A 22422-nucleotide genomic window follows, 5' to 3' on the forward strand; every position below is an offset into this window, starting at 1 on the left:
TGATCAATACATGTAAAAGAAAAATCAACCGTAACTGTGCTGTGCAAGGTTTCTTCATTTACCTCATGTTGAGGTTTTGAGTTTTTCCTTGCCCTCACGGAGGTTTTAGATCAGGGAATGTTGTAAAAATAGTCTGTGGTTTGCAATAATCTGTGGTCTGTGCAGCCCTTTGAGACTCCATGTGAAAAGGGGCTATACAAATAAACATAACTTGACTAAATCACATTTGATTGTCCTTTAATGGACGTTCACCAAACATTCATTCCCTTTCGCGCTTCCAAACCTGACACCGAACAATAAGCCCACAGCACAGGGGTGAGTTGCTGTGCCATGTAACCCTTCATCAGCAGAGAGGCCACACTGCATACAATGGTTTTTATGATGTGGTAAATGGTAAATGGAATGAATTTATAGCTGAATTTATAAAGCACTTTACAATGCACTTCACACTTTACCAATTCACGCACAGATAGCAGGATAGGCCGTGCAAGGCGCCTGCCTGCTCATCGGTGACATCAGGGGTTCAGTGTCTTGCTCAAGAATACTTCGACATATAATACGAAGGAGCCGGGAATTGAACCTGCGATCGCTTTGGTCCCAAGACGACCACTCTACCAACTGAGCTACAGAATCTACAATCAACCATTTGATACAGTTTTGTTTGATAGGCAGCTTGCTTTGATATCAAAAGGCTGTGAATTGGAATCAGTCCGACTCTTTTAAGCTGATCACACCCAAAATGTATAAAACAATATTGAAACACCCAAGCAATCGTGGACTTTCATCAGATTATTGACAAAAGGTATTTATGAATTCATCCCCACATGGCCTGTTGTCATACTTCTCTGCCATCTGGAGAGATGATTGCACTCATCTGCTCGCGATATTAAAGAATCCGACCGCAGGGAAGAACCAAATAATCAGGTAACAGATGAAATCTTGCCCGTCTCGATGACTCTCCAGGGAAGCCAGAGCAGGCTTGCTAGCACAGAAACGGTTTATGAAAGTGGCGCCATTAAATCCGACGCCCAATTCAGCAGCATCTGATGCAAAACATTCAATCAAGAAGCACAACCTACAACGAAATCCTGCAGAGTAAGAGGAGCACAAGACCGCATTCAAAAACAGTCGCGTTTTTGCATTGATAACGGCGGAATCAACCAATATGGCCCTTAGCACAGTAGTCGGCAACTACCGGACTGCGGACTGGTACAGCGTAGTTTGATACAGAGTCGCACAGTAAGAATAATAAATTCCATTATTCTTTACGTATTGGTGTTTTAATGACACTGATTCTTTCCAGGCAGCACGGCGGCGCAGTGGTTAGCGCGTGTGCGGCACAGTTCTGAGGTCGTGAGATCAAACCTCCTGTGTGGAGTTTGCATGTTCACCCTGTGCTTGCGTGGGTTTCCTTTGGGCACTCCGGTTTCCTCCCACATTCCAAAAACATGCATGACAGGTTAATTGGCCGATCCAATTTGCCCCTAGGTGTGAATGAGCGAGCAAGTTGTCTGTCCCTGTGTGCCCAGCGACCGGCTGGCAACCAGTTCAAGAAGTCCCCTGCTCACTGCCCAAGGACATCTGCGAGAGGCTCCAGCACCCCCGCAACCCTACTGAGGATAAGCGGTGCAGATAATGGATGGATGGATGATTCTTTCCAGATGGAACTTGAGCCGGGGCTTCAAGGTGGTACGTTGGAATTAAAATCAGTGTGGTTCGCACCGGCAGGCGCAATTGCCTGTTGGGCGCTGCAACTGTCATTCCAAAGATACAGTGATGGATGAGTCAAACCAAACATTGGTTGCTTCTAGCAAATCAGCGTAAAGAATGGTCAATTACTGGATGTCATGCTAGAATAATTGTAAACTTATTTGCTGCTATGGAAAAACTTTTGGCAACAGAGTTAAGGGATGCATGGATCCCTAAGTCAAGAACTCAACACAAAGACTATAAAACACCCAAAAACCTTTTTCCAGAATTCTTCATCAGGAAAGCTTGTATTATTAAACACTAGATAGACCTGAAATTTTGCCCTTAACGTTATGATAATTACTAGAGTGGGTTGGTATTTTAACATCCGCCTCACATTACAGCTGTCCCAGGTTCAAATCCAGCAACCAGACTCCTTGGGTGGAGTTCTTATATTCTACTCATGCCCTCGGGTACTCCAGTTTCCTCCCACATTACAAAAACATAGCTGGCAATGTGACCCTCATTTGGGTAATTGGGTTGTAAAATTGTGAATGTGGTGTTATGTTACAAGGACATCTAACAGTTCCTTATGACTACACGGTAGATTTACGCTCATTATTAATATTAATGTTGTTATTATTGAAACCGTTTTATTGAAATATTCATTCATGTAATTATGTAACTTATTTCAAAACACGTATTTATTTTTCAAGGAACTGATTTTTTTTAATCAATCTAAGGTAGTTATTTGTCATGATTACTGATGTGACTCAGCTGTGCCCGCTCACGTGGCACTGCCGCGGGCTCTGATTGGCTGCCGGTCAGTATTTGAACCCAGACCTGTCTGTCCCCTTTTGTCAGTCCGCCTGCGACCCTCAGTAAACACTAGGCAAGCCTTTTCGACCCTGACTCCCACCTGTCCCGTTTTTGCTCCCGTCTGTCTCCAGCTATGACCCGTTTTGATCCTGACCACGTCTGCTCTACCGTCCCTACTTACGACCCGTTTTTGATCCGACCACGTCTGCTCTCACGTCCCGGCGTACAACCCTTTTCTGACCCCAACCACGCTTTTGCTCTCCTGTCCCGGCTTTCGACCTGTTTTTGCGTCCTTGACAACGCCATCGCTCTCGTGACTTGCTTCCCGCGACTAGCGAACACCAGATCGTGGGAGCAGCCCTTCCTCTTTCCTTTAATAAAACTTGTGAGAGACATAACGCAATTGGGTCCTGTTTCCGTTCTGGTCCTGACATTATTTTGTAATCTAAATAAATAAATAAATAAATTAAATGTAGACACAAAAATATACGAAACGTAAAAAATCTTTACGAGAGAAAAAGCGTTCAATATGTCACAAAGCAAAGGACGTAATGTCGTGGCCACGAAGTATGTTTTTCCACAAAAATATTAAAGCTTTAAGTGACGCAATGTGTATTGTACAAAGTGATACTTTTTCCCCAGTATCAGTATTGTCACACATCTCTGCCTGTCAATGCTGAGATACTGCTCTTCTCCGAAAAACAACAGCGATCTGATAATGAATGCGCTGTATCTGAGTCAAATAAGGAGGCTTCTCCGGCTACTGTAACCATGGAAACCTTTACCGTTTACTCTTTGTTTCATATGGGGGAGCAAACTCCTACCCAAAAGAGTTCTGGAGAGATGGGCGCCACTAGGATGTACTTGTCCAAGACACACCCCAGGAAGTGGTGCCCTTATGACCCCTAGCCTTTAAAGGATCCGTGAACCGTGATTATTATTACTATTATACAGTGGTACCTCTGCTTACATGCCTCTACGTACGAAAGTTTCAGGTTACGAAGTACCTGAACAGGAAAATGTTGCCTCTAGTTACAAAGGCGTTTCAGGATACAATGTCAAATATACAATACAGAAAGCACTGCTATTAGTTCCTCCCAGAGTTTCCCGAACTTAAACAAGGGGCTATCGCTTAAAATCTGCCTGACAACCCAGTGCTCAAGTGTTATCCTAACATGCTTTTCATGTCACCGTCACAGTTCAGAAACTATGATGAATATGGGTTCTGGCAAGGAGGAGGACGGAGCCCAAATTAACATGAGACATTTTATCAAAAGTCTCTGAATTTGTAAAAAACGAATCAACCGTAAAAAGTGTTGACAAGTCAGGGTATGGCTTATTACGATGATGTCTGACTCGCGCATTTCCGATTGACTGTCAAAAGCTGGCAAAAGCAGACATTATTGGATCAGTTTATCAAGAAACGTGGGGCAAAAAGGTAAATTGAAATTTGTATTATTCCTTTTATTCTTTGTGTTCTTACATTGTGTGCCTCTTGTTTTATGTTTATTTTGCGGTAATCTAATTTCAACATGGATTTATTTCATGTTCTGATGCTCTTTTATGATTTATCAAAAGGATATCATTTTGCACTTTTGCAGGCCTTGGAACGGATTAGCGCATTTACATTTAAGATGCTTCTCTACTTGCGAGGTTTTCAGATTACAGAGCTAGCCCCCGGAAAAAAATTAATTCGTAAGTAGAGTTACCATTGTGATTGTTGATTATTTCAGAAGGAGTACAAATATGTTTAAGACAGCCCTTGAAAATGTTGCCAGACAATAACCCCTTCATCGGTACAGAAAAGGTTGCCGATCACCGTCTTAGCAGACAATAATGTGTTGCCACTCACTATGCTGCCGAGTCGTTTAGTTGGTATTCCCTCGAGCGGGCGAAGCAGCCCTGGATGCCGGAATCGGCCCACAACCGCAAGATCGCTTTGGCCAGGTCGTCGGGGAGAACGCCTTGCTCTTCAGCACCGGCAGACAGAGCGTACAACTGCTGGGCGTCATCCTGCATGAGAAAACCAAACAAGGATTTTGGTGTTATAAATGACGTATGCTGAATTACGAATAATGGGAACGTAAACTGATGAAAAACACAAATCGTTTTGAATGATTGATTATTTGGATAAAAGTGATTTTGTTGTTGTTTTGTACCAAATGAACATCAGGTTTCTTCGAGACAAAATGATAATTAAGGGTTGTTTTTTACAACAGAACTCATTTTTTGTAGGCGATTACCAGGGTTGGGTAGGCTTACTTTGACTTGATTACTTTAAATTACTTTTGGATTTCGGATTAAAGACAAAAGAAATTAAATATGAATAAAATTACTACATTTTGTGCAGGGAGTAACGGAATACATGGAACGGCAAAAATGATGTTGGCAAGCTGTTTGGATTTATTTTCATTTTGTTTCTGTTGAATTTTATGTTAGTTTTGCCGGAGATCAAAGAGATCAAAGTCAGGAGAGAAAGCTTACCACGTGTTGTGAGTCATAATTGTATTCATATTTAGTTTCTTTTGTCTTTTATTAGCATATTTGGTATTGGAGTAATCAATAATAATAATAATAATAATAATTTCCTTTGTATTGTCATTCTTTGTAACAATGTACACAGAACGAAATGTCGATACACCTGACCCGTTGTAGCGGGTCGATGCAGCCGCAGCCAGAGGGCGCCGCCATTATACCAATTAGGTATGTCTCGGTCGAGGCGCGAACCAGCGACCTCCCAGTAATCCAAAAGTAATTGAAAGTAATCAAGTTAAAGTAACCCTACCTAACCCTGGCGATTACAGTTTAGTCAACACTCAAAGACGGAGACATGACATAAATACATTTTGAACTTGAAAGAAGAACAGCAGAGGACTGTACAAAAAAAACCCTCAAGATGCAAAAATCTCAAACTGTACTAAAGGTCCTTCGCCGAACCCTTTGTTTTTCATTAAATCCCCTTGGTTACAAAAAGCACATCCACCATTAAGGAAGTCAAAAATTTCTCTCAGTTTTATTAGAAGAAAAGGAAAGGGTTGCATCCAGGATCCAGTGATCGCTGGTTGCGGGAAGCAGGTCGCTTTGAACGCGGAAGTGGGACTTCCGTGGCGAGCAATAGCGGTGTCGGGAACAGAAATAACGGGTCAGTAGCTGGGACAGGAGAGCAAAAACGTTGTCGGGATCAGAAACGAGTCGAAAGCCAGGAGAGCGGAGTAGACGTGGTCAGGATAAAAAAAACGTGTCGAAGCCGGGGAACAGACGGGAGGAAAAACAGGTGTGAGTCAGGGTCGGAAAAAGCTTGCCTAGAGTAAACTGAGGTTCACAGACGGACTGACAACAGGTGAGGTTTAAATAGTGACAGGGAGCCAATCAGAGTCCGAGGCAGTTGGCGCCAAAGAAACGGGCACAGGTGCATCACATCGGTAATCATGACAGTAAACAGGACAATGTAAAACCTTTTAACAGTACACGAATAATGTAAGAACCTTTCTGCAATAAAATATTTCCTCTGCAACTGTTTTGGAATTAAGTCAAGACCATGTAAAATAAAACTACATAACCGGGATATTGCACTTGAACCGGGATATTGCACTTAAAACTATAAACAGTAAACGTGATAAGAACAACATTATCGAGAAGACACGACCGAGTTGTGCTACTCCATGCTACTTTCAAAAATAAAAATATTATAAAGATTGAACCATTGAATATCATAAATCCCAGAGTGTTTGTTAATTTCACAATCCGACAACGCCAACCCAGGATTTTTTTGGCACTCACTCCACAACTAACATTAAAATTGGTCAGTTAGATATCTTCTAGTCGGATTCAACATGGCGGCGCGCATGGATGCTGCGGCTAGTTGCTCTCCAGCTAATCTTCTATTTATTGCCGTTCTCTTGTCTTTTTTGCTTTCACTTTTGGACACATGTGTGGCCAAAAATACTTACAGTAGGGACGAACTTATTCGGTTGGGTGGGCGTCTAAATTTCGACTTTTCGGGCACTTTTTATACCGCCTATGATATACCGAGCGAACTTCAAAGGCATCCGGCATCCTTGTGGACAGCTATTCCTCCTAATAAACGACGACAACGGCGCCGTAAAGACAGAAAACAGAAGCGTGGTTGTCGTGCAGGTAGAAGCGTGCGAAGTCTAAGGAGCAAGAAGGACGCGAGGATGTAACTAATTCCACCATTCATTCCTCGCCGGACAACAGACGCTTTACACTCAGCGCTCACGAACGGCCCCAACAGCGGCATCTTTTGACGATCTCTACAAAGACTACAAAGACTTCAGCTAAGTCAAATGATTCAGCAAAGCTAAAATTTGGTCTTTTAAATATTAGATCGCTTGCTCCAAAAGCTTTACTTGTTGATGACATTATTCGTGATTATAAACTTAACTGTATGGGTCTTTGTGAAACTTGGTTGCGCCCGAATGAGTATTTAGCGCTAAATTATGCTTCACCCCCTCACTACGCGAGTAGCCATGTAGCACGCACGTTGAAAAAGGGTGGCGGTGTCGCGCTCATTTCTGAAAAATCGCTCAAATATAATCCTCGTACCTCTAATAATTACAAGGCGTTTGAGGCTCTTGTGATGCGGTCCTCTCTATTGTCAATTTATGTAATAACTATCTATCGCGCACCTGGGCCATACACAACTTTCTTAGACGAATTTACTGAACTTTTGTCTGAACTAGTAACCTATGCAGACAAAATTATAATTATGGGGGACTTTAACATTCATATGAACTCCCCACTCAGTTCACTTATTATTGCGTTTAGGTCTCTAATTGATGCATTTGGTTTTAATCAACTGGTTGATTTGCCAACCCATAAAGATGGAAACACGCTAGACTTGGTTCTGACTCGAGGAGTTTTAACCTCAAACAATATGGTGTTACCGTGTACTACCGTTATCTCGGATCATTATTTAGTTACATTTGAAGTGCTAGCTAAATGTAGTGTTAAAAAAGCTGAAGGATTTAGCGGACGCAATATAAGCACTGGCACAGTTTCTGAGCTCTTTGAACTCCTTCCTGGAGCAGTTGCGTCCTTTCCTTCATACAATGGCTCGATTGACTCACTCATGAATGAGTTCAATACCACCCTGACTAGTGTCCTGGATTCAATAGCGCCCATAAAGCTAAAATCACGTCCTAAAAGACGCACGCCTTGGTTTACTGATGAAACTAGAACCCTTAAACAAGAATGCAGGAAATTGGAAAGAAAATGGCGCGCTACCAAGCTTGAGGTTTTCCATCAAACCTGGTGTGACAGCTTGCCTCTGCAAAATCGGCCTACCTTTCGAAGGTGATTGTGTCTCAAAAGAACAATCCCAAAGCCCTTTTTGACACTGTAGCATCGCTTACAAGGCAACAGACTATCGCAGATAGTTTGACGCACTCTGCTCATGACTTAATGGTCTTCTTTACTAAGAAGATTCAATGCATACAGGAAGAAATTGCTAAAGAAATTATTAATACCACACATATTAAAGGGCTGAAATCTACAGATGCACGACAGGGTGGCTGTCCTGGGAAATTGTCCGGTTTTAGTGAACTGTCACTTGGAGATCTCAAACAGGTGGTGAATGCGGCCAAACCGACAACCTGCCAGTTCGACCAGCTCCCAGGTTCACTTATTAAAAGTCTTTTTGGCGTCCTTGGACCTTCAGTTCTAAATATTATAAACATATCACTCTCCTCAGGTGTAGTTCCAGCAGCTTTTAAGTCCGCCGCTATTAAACCCACACTGAAACGACCCAACCTTGATCCAGAAATCTTAAGTAATTATAGACCTGTGTCAAACCTACCTTTCCTCTCTAAAGTACTTGAAAAAGTAGTGGCACAGCAGCTGAATGTTTTCATATCCGAACCTTTTTGAATCCATGCAATCAGGATTCAGGGCTAACCACTCTACTGAGACAGCTCTGATCAAGGTAACAAATGATCTCCTACTGGCAATGGATTCTGGCGCTTCATCACTTTTGCTGCTGCTGGATCTTAGTGCTGCTTTTGACACAGTGCACCACAATTTCCTACTAGAACGGTTGGAAAAATGGATTGGTCTCTCAGGAACCGTCCTCTCGTGGTTCAGATCCTACCTCTCAGATAGGACGCACTAAGTGAAATATGGTGAAATGACATCTGAGCCCTTTAATGTTACCTGCGGTGTTCCGCAGGGTTCAGTGCTTGGCCCCCTTCTTTTCAGCATTTACATGCTTCCATTAGGTGATATTATTCGCAAGTACAATATCAGCTTCCACTGCGACGCAGACGACACTCAACTATATCTTCCGTTGGAGGAATCTCCCACACTAAACTGTGGAAATTTGGAGGCCTGCCTCATTGAGATAAAAGAGTGGATGTCACTCAATTTCTTGCGTCTTAACTCTGAAAAGACCGAAATGTTAGTCATTGGTCCATCTAAATGCCGTGACTTATTCTCAAAAACTGCTGTGAACATTGACAAATGTCACATCACACAGAGTGACTCAGTTAAAAATTTAGGTGTCATATTTGACCCTGATCTATCCTTTGAAACGCATGTAAAGAAAATTACTAGAACCGCTTTCTTCCATCTTCGTAACATTGCTAAAATCCGTTCAATACTGTCTCAGTCGGATGCGGAAATTATAATTCATGCGTTTGTTACCTCCCGTCTCGATTACTGTAATGCACTACTCTCTGGTCTCCCGGAGTCTAGAATCAAGTCTCTTCAGCTGGTACAAAATGCCGCAGCGAGGCTTTTAACTAGGACAAAAAAGTACGATCACATAACACCGATTTTGGCTAACCTTCATTGGCTCCCAGTTAGCCATAGATGTGATTTCAAGGTTCTCTCAGTATTATACAAAATCATACATGGACTTGCTCCCTCTTATCTTTCAGATCTGATTTGCCCCTATGTCCCGGTCCGAAGCCTACGATCTGAGAGTGCCGGTCTTCTGGTGATCCCAAGAGCAAAGAAGTGTTCTGCTGGTTCGAGAGCGTTCTCCATCCGGGCACCGGTGCTGTGGAATGCTCTTCCCCCTGAAATCCGAGCTGCAACCTCAGTGGAAATGTTTAAATCTAAATTTAAAACTCACTTCTACTCCATAGCATATGAATAACGTACTCTTCTCGTCGGCTGAAAAATAGTCTGTGTAATATAGTGTAATAATCTGTGAAGCTTTTTGAGACTCTTCGTGATTTAGGGCTATACAAATAAAAATGACTTGACTTGACTTCTAATTTGAAGGATTACTCTCATATAAGCCTACTCGCATATAAGCAGACACGCTAAACCTGAATTTAAACAGTCACATACTAATAAAAATACGACCCCAAAATATGAATGAAACTTGTCCCTAAACAACAATAATTACTTAAACTTATAGATAATAGAGATTAAAATACAGGTAATACTCTGCGACCCTAGTGAGGGTAAGCTGCACAGAAAATGGAAGGATGGATGGATACAGGTGATAAATATAGAAGAAAAAAAAAATGAAGCTGCGCTTTGTTGTTATCTGACACTCAACCATTTTCGTATTTCCCGATTGTTTCTCTTTTGACTAGATCATTGTCGTAACTGTTTTCCACTTTCCTTTCACTTAACCCTAACTCTATTGCGACTATTATAGTAGGAAAAAATGGCAATAAAACTCACTAAATCAAAATAAAATGAGATGTGTTACTTCTCAAACATAATCGTGAAATCGCCAAATAACTCAACAGAAATAGTCACTGTTGATTAGGGTGGGTATGTCTGTTTTACACACCTATGTTTTCAATTTATGCCCCTTTGATTTCAGTGTTGTAATACATAGTCCTAAATTCGATTTATATGCAAGTATACACGAGATTTTCTCATTTTATGAGAGTGAAATATTTTTTTTAATACCCATCCTTTCCCCTAAAAGTACGACCTCATCTCATCCATGCAAACCATACGATGTTAATCTTGCACCGTAATCGAGTTTCTGTTCCAACTCCATTTCCTGCATCCATTAATCACCTGTTCCATACCTCCCCATTCTCTCTATTGGCTGTTATTATTGAGTTGAGTCTGTTAAATTATTACAATTCATCTCATAATCTGTTTCCCGCGAATGGTACAGCAAAGTCCTCAGCCCTGAGTTTCCATGGAAACGGTACATGGAGCATAACCAGGGTTAGCTAATTGATTGAATAGGGACTTTAGTCGGGCACAGAGAAGAAATGCTTTCATCAGCTCAGGAGGTAGAGCGCTCGTCTTGGGATCAAGAGATCGCAGGTTCGATTCCCGTCTCCTCCGTGTTATATCGGGCAAGACACTGAATCCCTAATGCACCCAATAAGCAGGTCGGCGCCTTGCATGGCTGCATGGCCGCTATTGGTGTGTGAGTGTGTGTATGAATAGGTAAGTGTGAAGCACATTGTAAAGCGCGTTGGGAGTTCTTCATTGACTTGAAAAGCGCTATATAAATGCAGACCATTTACCATTCTTCTAGTTTTTTAAGGGGGGAGTAGATGAGCTAAAAGTATATAAAGTGGTTTTGTGAGGGGACGTGGGCCACACACAGTCCACCGTGCGAGCCAAAAACTTATGTGGCAGTTAAATATATTTCCTATTTGTGGTTTGAGTTCTACTTGGCTGCTTAGGCATTAATACAACTGCCACAAGAATAATCACAGGACCTGAAGAGAAAATGACTTTATTTGCTGCTTTAGCGATGACATCCCTCCATCAGACTGCTGGTATGACACAGCTGATCGTTCAGTGCAGGGGTGTCAAACTTAATTGCACAGCGGGCCAAAACTCAAACAAGATAAACATTTATTGAATACACTAAAACTTGACATTTTTAAATGTAAAGTATTCAACGTTTGGTCAGAATTCCTTTTTGCAATGACAAATGATCAAACAATGTCAAAACATGTGAAGTAAATACCTGTACTGTGTTTTAAGTCAATCACATAGATTGACTTAATTGATGTTATCTGACTGATACAGCTGGAATGTGAGGTCGGGAAGGGGGGCGCTATGGCTGCATTTGCGCATCAAACGTTGCCATAAAAACTCAACCACAGGGGGTCCCCCCCTCACAGGCGACCGGAAACCAGAGCTGGTACATGTCTCATCTCGCAAGGGCAGTCTGAATTTGGCCAAGGGAACAGGGCATATCATAACAAGAAGCCGGTCCTGACCAATTCTCAGCTCAACAAGCAGCCGGAGAGCATTGCCAAGTCAGCAGCCGAGCTTGATCGAGCTAGCAGCCAAACCGCTCAGAGAAGCCTCAAGCCACAAGCAGTCAACCTCTGCCTCAACACCCTGCTTCCTGTGGTCCTCGTGTCAGCCCTACCAGGATTCCGCATTGCTCTACAGCCAAGGACATAAAGACTTCTCCGTCATCTTCATCAAAGCAGAACTTCGCAGAACATCTCGTGGTTGCTAGGTATTGGTGTGACGTGAAAGGGGGAACTCTATCAAAATACAATAACGTAAGAATCAAGCCAATGTTGTTGTCTAATCAAAAGGTCCCAGTTTAAGTTTTCAATTTCTAGTTTTGTTTCGCTTTATTTTCTTATTATTGTTTTGTGTTCTATTCAAGCTTCTTTAGTAGATTAGTAAAAGAACGTCACCCCGCTTTTCTCCGTTTAGCCTTCTGTTGCATCACGATGTATAGAAGTTCGTCCCTAGGTTTCAGGTCTCTGCTTCCTGACACTAAAGACTCACTATTTATCAATAATAAATTATAGTTGTTTAGAATAGTTTAATTCCATCATTTTTGACACCATCGAAATTAAAGCAAAACAATTCAGTGCTTTTAAGTACAGAATTTGATAATATGCATTAAAAAACTTGCCATCATACTAGCTGCTATGTTTTGGGAGTTGTTTGCCGAAAATGTGGTCTTCATGAATAAGATTAAAAAAAAAAAACGAAATACATTGGGCTATTTGAATGTTGGCTTTGAGTGCAGTACACATTGATACTTTATATTAAATATAGATCTTAGTGGGGGGACTATACATGAAGGGACACTGGGGGCAGATTTAACAACAAATCAACATGTTGTTATTTGTAGCACATTTTCTTTTAGTATTTTATATGGTATCATATATACACACCATATTTTCCGGACTATAAGGCGAACCTAAAAACCCCAAGTTGGCCAGCAATTTGAAAGTGCGCCTTATAATACAGTCACCTTGTATACTGCAAAATACATTGGATCAATATGAAATGTATGGTTACAATTAAATGATACTCCATACGGTAAATGTTCTTTCTTCGGGAAACAAAGTGATCTTCAAGCACCCTCTTGTGGGAAACATGTTTATTGAGCTAAAAGGAGAAAATAGTGCAGAACTTCAACTGCATCGCGTACGCCAATTTTCGAACGCTCATTAAGAACTCTCTTTTGTTTTTTTCCTTGGACAATAATTGTCTGTAAATATGAAACATATAAAGACGCTGCCCTACTTACGAACGAGATCCGGACAATCGTTTGTAAGTTTAATTTGTTTGTAAGTTGCTTCAGTGCTATATTTTTTACGGAATGTATGTTTAATGTTTACATAAGTATGTTTAAGGCTTGTATAAGGAACTTGCATTGTTTTGTCCTAAAAATAAACATTTCATGCAATAATATGCCCTATAAAGATAAAGTTGAGTTTAAATTACGTTTGGAAGATGCACTTCAAAAAGTCCTCCTCCGTGGTGGAGAGTGGACGAAAAAAAGCAACCATTTTCTCAACCGCATCAAGCTTTCTTATTGCACTTTTGTTTCAAAAGAAACGACTCACCTCTTCTTTACACTTTAAGCCGACCATATTGAATGGACGCACGAGACATTAAACAATAAAAATGTCAACGTTCTTAGCGCACTAGAAATACGGTATAAAATGTTTACACACACACTAGAAAGAGGAAGCGGATTTCTTCTTTGGGGTGGATGCTGGGTGACCTCTCACAGCACCAAACGCCCGTAGCGGCGGAAAGAAGCACTACAGAACAGTCCTGTATTCGAAAAAAGGTGAACATATTACAAAATCTAACTTACAGCAGTGTCCGGATATTTTTTGTCATCCCCCAAAAAAATTTTTGTATCTACCGTTTTACGTAATCCGAATGGTTGCAAGTAGGGGAGCGTATGTAGTCAGCACAAAAAGCAAGATTTTGGTTTATGGTAACATTTTCTACAAAATCACATACTCTTGTTTAGATTTTTCTTAAATGATACTCCATACGTTAACTGTTAAACCTTACAGAAAAGTGTGTAGTGGTCTTAAGAGTGCCTTCTTGAGGGTAACATGTTAATTGTTTGTTGCGAAACTTAATTTTTTTTTGTTGAAACCAGACGCCATAATGATGATATATGTTCTACAAAACAAATTATTTTAATTTAAATGTTTTTATTTTGATGCAATACTAACTATTACAGCAGTTTTAATTCCATATACATAAAAAATATATCACAAAAGACTATTTTTTGCAGTGTACTTTATAATCCGATGCCAATTATAAACGGCGCGCTTTAAAATAAGATACATTATATTCTTACCATTTTACTTTGGCGGGACGGATTAAAGACCTTAACGGACCGCATAGTTTGCCCACCCCTGGTTTAAAACAGAGAACCATCAAATTTTACCACCTGGCTTAGCAAGATTTTTGGAGGTAACCCTGCATCCACGCATGCTAGCTATTTGTCCCCCCAAATCAACACACATATTGGCACATTATCTCATGTTTAATATTATTCATGCATAAGTGAACACCCACGTGCAGGATCCAGCAAGTTTTCGAGTGCTGCATCAGGTCCATTTGCTTTAATGGACACAGAAAAAGGCGCATGCACTTCAAGCGGGACCCCGGGGACTTCCAAAGGCCACGCGGCAACAAACAAAACGCTAGAGTTGTGTGGCTAGCACCGTGCTTTTGCACGTTTGCACGTCTTTATTTCGCCCGTTATTACTTTGACTTGTGATCATCATGCGCACGGATGGTAATTAAGGCCAGAGCTAATTAAGCTGTCCTTTTGAAGAACCAATTCCAAAGACTCCCAAACACAAAATCATTAAGATAGTACAAATTGATGCGATATCGTTGCCTTTGAAAGCGTATATAATGTTCAAAGCAGGAGCTGGCTTTTCAAACTGTCTCCTAGGACCTCCATGAGGAGGAGAGCGTTGTGTGGGATTTTATTGGAATGCAGCAATGACATTTGTCAGACCAGGCAGAGTTGTTTTATATATTTAAATGAAGCAATTCATGGTTGTAAATACACACACACAAATAATGGACTTCAATTCCCCCTAAGATTTGATCTGCAACCTTAGAGGAACTGTTTAAATCTAGGCTTAAAACACACTTCTATTCTATAGTATTTGAATAACCTATAATTTATGTTGACAATATCTGTGCATTATTTGTTACTGCAACATCCATTGCAGCCTGGCCATCTTGAAGGGGGACTACCTTCCCAAGGTTTCTTCATTTTCCTCATGTTGAGGTTTTTGAGTTTTTCCTTGCCCTCATGTAGGTTTTAGATCAGGGGATGGTGTAATAATTGTCTGTGGTTTGCAATAATCTGTGATCAGTGCAGCCCGTTGAGACTCTGTGATTAAGGGCTATATAAATAAATATGACTTGACTTGACAATACAATTTTTTTTGCTTGTATGCAAAATGTGCCTCATAAAATAAAAATGATTTATAAAAAAGGAAAGAGAAAAAACAGAATCAAATAAAATTAAAAAATTACTGCAATTACAATTGTTTCACTTGTATGCAAAATGTCCTTATATAATAAAAATATTCACGAAAAGGGGAAAAAAGAAAAAAAGGAATCAAATAACCGAAAAAAATTGACTGTGAATAAAATTGTTTTACTTGAATGCAAAATGTTGCTCATATATTTAAAAAAGAAACGAAAAAAGGGAAAGAAAAAGGACACGCTAAAGAAAAAAAGAAAAAGGAAAGAAAGACAGAGAAAATGAAAAACGGGACAAAAAAAGGAAAACAATTTTTTTTTTAAAAAGGAAAGAAACGAGGAGAAGAAAGATGACAAATATATATACAAATACTTTTTGCTTGTATGTAAAATGTGTGTCATACAGCAATGAAAGGACAAAAAAAAACCAATAAAAAAAAAAGAAAAAAAAGAACAGCGACTCATTTCTCTTCTAGAAGGGCATCATACATGTTTTCAGACACTGTGTTTAGTGTTCGGAGTGCATGCAAAAGGGCATCTTGCTGCTTTCCTCCCGCACACTTGTGGAATTTGGCGACTGAGCGCTTAAATTATCGAACATGCTTAATGCATTTTCCTCGAAAAAGAGTCCTTGTCGATTTAACTGATTTACAATAACAGAAGTTGAGGTTGAGCATAAATATTAATTGGACCTCTGTTTACTACTCATTCATGTTATTGGTCTACTCATGAGCCAAATGTTTTTCCTGCCACAAAGAAGAATAAGCCGCACATTCAACTTTCAAACCACAGTGTTTAAAATATATTTTAAAAAAAGTTGCGTCTTGTAGTTCGGAATTTACAGTAGAAAAAATAGATATCTACGGATATGGATGAATAATAAGTTACCTTGCCTGATCCAATGAAAAAAAGCAAAGATACTGAAAAATAGCATACTTTTTGCAAAGATAACACTGGGCACACTAGACAAGGTCTCAGGGCACACTCGTGCACCCTGCCAGACAGATTGAAAATCAATGCTCTACGAAATGTTAGCTTGTGGTAGCAAAGCCAAGTCAAGTCAAGTCATGTTTATTTGTGACGCCCTTAATCACAAAGAGTCTCAAAGGGCTGCACAGACCACAGATTTTTGCAGACCATAGACTCTTATGACACCATTACCCTGAACTAAAAATAAGAGCAGATACACAAGCCTTACAAATGATGCAAGTCCTTCCTAAAATCGAACAAAAGTGCAGTGGAAGGAAGCCACGGATGCTAGCTGACAAACATCACACCTAAATGCTTGTGCCAGTCGTCAATTAGCAAATTTATCAAACACCCCCTAAGGAAAGACAGACAATTTAGAACAGCGTCTGCTCTGATAATGAGACGAGGACGATCTGTCGTTAGTTTCTGTGTTTGAAGGATTGTGTTTATGAACAGAGGTAATTACAGTGTTACAACCTTTTTTTTTCCCTGATGGGAAACACGATGCATCTACTTGTATTTCTTTTTCTCTCTCTCTCTCTCTCTTTTCCACCCTTTTTCTCCTACTCTCTGTCTCTTTCACTCTCTGTGTCTTTTTAACTTCTTTTGCTCTAACTTCCTTTTTTCCTTTTCTCTTTTCTCTTTCTCTCTTCCTACCCTTTGCACTTTCTTTTCTCGTTTCTCTCCTTCTGTCTTTCTATTTCTTTTTGGATTTCTTTCTTCCTCTCCCTGTCTTTTCCCCCTCTCTCACGACTTTTTATCTCTTTTGTTTCTCACGCTCTCTCCCTCTCTCTCTTTTTCTTTCTTTGTCCCGCCCTCTCTCCTTTTCCCTCCCTCTTTCTCTGTTTTTATCTTTCTTTTTCTTTCTCTTTAATCTACTAGTCTGGCCCCCGACAGAATGTTTGTCCCCCGAGTTAAAATGAGTTTGACACCCCTTGCTTAAGGCAAGTTCAATTCAAGACCTTTGTAAGGACTTTTGAAATCAAATGGAAGACCAAGTCAACAAAAAACAAAAACAAAATTGAAACAAACAAACATAACAAAAACACAAATATTTCTTGCAAACAATACATCGTGCCTCGTACACATGACCTGGCACAGCTTTTATTCATCGGGGAGACACTTCTCATTAAAGTAACGGTCAAGGAGATGCGATAATTTAAATAGCGCTTGTCAAACTGGGCGCTGGTGCCCCCGTGGTAAAACGAGGGTTAAGGACAACTCAAACGGCCCACCCCACTTTTAAGGACAATTAGTATTATAATTTATACCACGTTGAAATAACTTACCTCAATCTTTTAAGTGCAAACTGCAAAAACGAGGGCCCTGGCAGGGTCCTACTCGCGAGGGGACCAGTAAAAAAGTTGGCGGAGCTTTCATGGGTCAATTCTTTTCTACACTTTCAAGGGTCAGTTATTTTCTACACTGGATATGTATTTTACTACGACAGTTGTCGCATTAACTCTAAAATGAATGTTTGAGAGTGACAGTGTGAAACTTATGTTTACTCTGCAGACGCTCCCCCACTTACGAACATTCGAGTTTCGAACAACAGTACATATGAAAAAATTCCCAACAATTTCAGGATGTCGAAAAATATCCGGACATTGCTGTAAGTTAGATTTTGTACTTTGTGCACCTTTATCCAATAGAGGACAGTACTGTACAGTGGTGCTTCTTCCCGCCGTGTGGCGCTGTGAGAGGTCACCCAGCATCCACCCAGAAGAAGAAATCCGGCATCAACTTCCTGGGTTGTGTGTAATCATAACAACGTGTACTGTTACGCTAGCGCGCTAAGAACTTTGACGTTTTTATTGTTTAATATCTCGCGCATCCATTCAATATGGTTGGTGTAAAGTGTAAAGAAGAGGAGAGCCGTTTCTTTTTAAATAAAAGTGGAATAAGAAAGCTTGATGCGGTTGAGAAAATGGTTGGATCACTTTTTTTTCGTCCACTTTTTACCATGGAGGAAAAAGTCGCCTAACTCTTCCAAAAGTAAGTTAAACTTAACTTTATTTATCTATATCTTTATAGTCAAATCACGCTTATTTGGACGCCCTTAATCACAAGGAGTCCCAAAGGGCTTCACAGATCACAGAATGTCAACGTCTAATGTGTAGCTTTGTTTTGCAGTACTATGCTTTATCATTCAGAGCATTTTATTTTACGAAATGTTTATTTATCTGTTTCAAAACAATACAGGTTACTTATACAAACCTTAAACATACTTATATAAAACTTAACCATACAAAATATAGCACTGAAGCAACTTACGAACAAATTCAACTTACAAACGATCGTCCGAAACTTAGCTTGTTAGTAAGTAGGGCAGCTTCTGTATTCTATTACACCAACACTGGAGGTCATTGCGTTCCCTTTTACTCTGTCCGTTGTTGGAAGAGCACCAGAGCAGTAGCTCAGGAGGTAGAGCGCTCGTCTTGGGATCAAGGGATCCCAGTTCGAATCCCGGCTCGTCCGTGTTACATGTCGAAGTGTCCTTGGGTAAGACACTGAACCCCTAATACCCCCAATAAGCAGGTTAGCGCCTTAAATGGCTGCAAGGACGCTATTGGTAAATGTGGAGCACATTGTTAAGCGCTTTGGGAAGTCATTGACTTGAAAAGCGCTATATAAATGCAGATCATTTCATTTCATTTCATGAAAACACTTTGCCAATGCATATTTAACACTGGTTCTTGTTGTTGTGCTCTGTGCAGCCCTTTGAGACTTTTTGTGATAAAGGGGCTATACAAAGTGTGACTTGACTTGACTTAACTTGGTGCATTAATGTGTGGTGTTGAAAATTGTAGCTTCATGAGCGGGGTCTTACCACTCTGCCGGGGTCGCTGTAGTCTATCTTGAGGCTTCCCATTGCTTTTACGATGGCCATGATAGACTGGATGGTGTTACTGTAAACAACAGCTCGGTACTGCTTGCACTCGTCTTCCGAGTAGCCGTCGACGTGGATTATCCTACGAAAATTTCAAGACAATTTAATCATAAGGAATGCAATAAACATCACAGTGATACATTGCATGGATTGCATTCGTCTGTTGACTCTGGGACTGTGTTTACGGTGTCTGCCCCGACACTCAATGAGCTCACACGGTGGGTGCGGCATATTGGGTGCTTGCAAACTTTGAATCGCGTTTATTGGCTCATGCTATTATTAAAACTTGCCTCTGATTGGTCGCTGCTTTTAAAACTCGAACAGTAACAATTGTGGTTGGCCAAAACTCCATCACTCATGGCAAAACCTTGAAATAGATCGCAGTGATTTGCGGTTTCACAACCATACTACGTTTAAACTTCTGACTTGGGAATGCCGCCCCCCTATGGCCTCCTTACCGCCCTCTTCTTAAAATTCATGCGCCTTATAGTCCGATGCGCCTTATACATGAAAAATACATGACAAAATACTATTTTGCACCTTGTGATCTTGTGCCTCTTAAAGTTAAATTCTAAGCTTTTTAAGACTTCCTAATGCCTTTTGAAATACAAAAAAGACCAAGTCAACCCGCCAAACAAAACCACACAATTAAATTAAACAAACCAAAAATCACCACATGAATGAGAGGCAATTTTAAACAAATGTTTATTTTTAATTAGTTTTTTAAATCACATTTTGGTCCGTTTGAAAACTTTCCCTCTGAAAGATTTAGCTCTCCCAAAAGTTTGGGACATGGAAAACAATAAACAGATAGGATGTTTACTGAATGTCAAAGATCCCAAGTCAAAACTGGCAGATAACTACAAATTCAATAGAACCCTTCTTCTACATTGATGAGAATTTTTATCATGAATCATGAAAAAATTACTTTTTTACTAAATCTTTACAGTTCAAACAAACATAAATCTTATGTGTTCACATTTTTAAAATTTTTGACAATTTGATTCAAGACATTTAGGCCTTATTTTTAGAATACTAAATTGAATGCTTTTTAAGACTTTTCAAGGATTTGCTGGAACCCTGTTATCGTGCAGAAAATAGGGTACCTATTGTAAGGGAAATTATAGTTTGATTATGGTTTGAATGTGCCTTTGTACGATTTTATCCTCAAAGTGCCTTAATGAAGCCAACGATTATATCCAGGTTTTGTTTGTATCCTTGCAATTGTATCGTCCTCTTGGAGCCTGCTAACTATTAATCAAGACGGCCTTCGCTTTGGTGCTGGGATGTGCGGGGAAGAGCTTTTTTCCCTACATTCTTTTTTTTTTTCACAATGACACATTGTACCTTGTGTTACACAGAATCACTTTCCTCACTGCTAATTTATTATGCTCACACACCATCGAGCGATCAGCATTATTCACTTCGTTTAAACATGTGATATCTGTCTAAACCAATCAGATTCAATTCTTGTATTCATATCACTTCGCTTAAGCACGCACCTCTGATGGAAGGGCTATCAAAAACCGAATTTCCGACAAAGTATGTTCTTTTCTTCATCCCTATACAATCTCAATTTTTCCCCTTGACACATAATATCATTATATTTTTAACATTTACATTTGGCGGGCCGAATGAAAAAGCCTGAAAGGCCACATGTGGCCCACAGGGTGTAGTTTGCCCACACCCTAATCCACGGGTACCTAAAAACCTCCCGAAGGGCTGCTCAAAAATTGAGAAGAAAACATTTTCATTTTGAGCCTTCATAGTTTGTGTACTTTTAGCACTCGTTTTTTTTTTTTTTGCAGTAGACAATACAGCGACATCTAGCGGTCAAGATAAAGACAATGTCCCTTTAACTGTCAAACCCTAAGATTCATTGTATTTGCGCAATAATTAATCAGTTAAAAAATATCACCGACCATAATCAAAAAACATTGGATGCAACGGGAATCAAAACCGTGCAGTGGTGAGAGGGCTAAATCCTAACCACTGGACCACCAATGATAAAGATGACATACGAAAAGGCATTCGACTTTATGTCTTTATCACACTATTTTTACGGTGTCATTTGTCTCTGGTACCATAAAAATAGTGTGATGAGATAAAATCTGATGCTTTTTCATATTACACTCCAGCGGTAAGGATTCGGCGCCCTCACTGCCAAAACCCGGGTTCAATTCCCATTGCATACAACAGCAAAGTTTGAGCTGAGAAAAAGCCAAATTAAATGTTATACCGTTATACATGAATAACAAGTGGAAAATTCCCTATTTACACAGGCTCATTAACAATTGTTTTCCTAATCGGTCAGTGTGTGACGTTTGATGGTCAATTTGTGTTTGTTTTCATGTAAGCTGCCAAAAAACGCCTGGTGTGTGTTTGTGATCAAAATCGGGCTTTAGAAAAGGTGACAGACTGATTTGCTCCAAAGCTCATAAAACTGAATCCAGTGCCCAAATAGCCTGGAGGAATGTGAATAATTAAGCCATTTAGAATCATGCGCATATTCCGATTAGTGCACTGGCGCAACCACGTCCTAGTGTTTTTGCAAGCAAATATTGAATTAAAAATCAGTGAGGATGGGCAGAGGGTCGTTGGGCTCCATTGAGTTTTTAGTCTTTATTTGGATTTTGTTAAGAATTCACTATGTGGAAAAAAAGGTCATAAAAATGCATTTTTCAGGGAAAATATCTCAAACGGACATTGTGTGTTTAGTGCCTCCTAGTGGTGATTTTTTTTTAAATTAGTAAGTAGAAATACATAGGGTATTATATAAGCATGTATTTCTGATTACTCGTAGGTAGAGAAATTTGTATTTGTTTGACATAACGTGAGCCCTACCGAAAGGGGGCTGACATAATTGCTGCTACAGGTACCCTCCTTGAAAAAATGTTCCTTTTCTTTTTGCCTTTTCTTTCTCTTTTGCCCTTCTTTTTAAGTTTGTTCTTTTTTCTCTTTATTTCTTCCTTTATGTTATTATATGTTCTCCTTTTTTATTTTCTTTATTGTTCCCCTTCTTTTTCTGTATGTTCCTTTTTTCTCTTTGCTTTTTTACCTTTTGTTCTTCTTTTTCCTTTTGTTTTGTTGCTTTTCTTCCCTTCCTTTCTTTTTCCTTCACTATTCCTTTCCCCTTCGTTTTCTCCTTTTTCTTTTCACAGTTTGTCCCTTTTTCTTTTCCTTTTTTGTCTTTTCGTTTCTCTTTTTTTCACTAATTGTTGGGCGAAAAATGTGGAGTACATAGGCGGCACGCTGACTGAATGACTAGCACACCATTGACACAGTTCTGAGGTCATGGGTTCTAATCCAGCGACCAGCCTTCCTGCGCGGAGTTTGCATGTTCTCCCCGTGCTTCAGTTTCTCCGGTT

The 22422-nt window shown here is 40.0% G+C and overlaps 1 protein-coding gene across 2 annotated transcripts in view; it reads right to left on the bottom strand.

Moving 5' to 3' along the window:
- LOC148363994 (guanine nucleotide-binding protein G(i) subunit alpha-2) overlaps positions 1 to 22422 on the bottom strand; it is a 93741-nt gene that overhangs the window by 22983 nt on the left and 48336 nt on the right. For both annotated transcript variants that reach the window (XM_088338127.1, XM_088338126.1), the window contains exons 4-5: positions 18995 to 19136; positions 4361 to 4521 (exon numbers count right to left, since the gene is read on the bottom strand). In XM_088338127.1, the coding sequence (XP_088194253.1) occupies positions 4361 to 4521; positions 18995 to 19136 (303 nt within the window). The remainder of the gene's footprint in view (positions 1 to 4360; positions 4522 to 18994; positions 19137 to 22422) is intronic.

The sequence above is a fragment of the Urocampus carinirostris genome, chromosome 6 (assembly GCF_059441175.1).
Source record: "Urocampus carinirostris isolate Australia breed hairy pipefish chromosome 6, RoL_Ucar_1.0, whole genome shotgun sequence".
NCBI classification, from domain to species: domain Eukaryota; kingdom Metazoa; phylum Chordata; class Actinopteri; order Syngnathiformes; family Syngnathidae; genus Urocampus; species Urocampus carinirostris.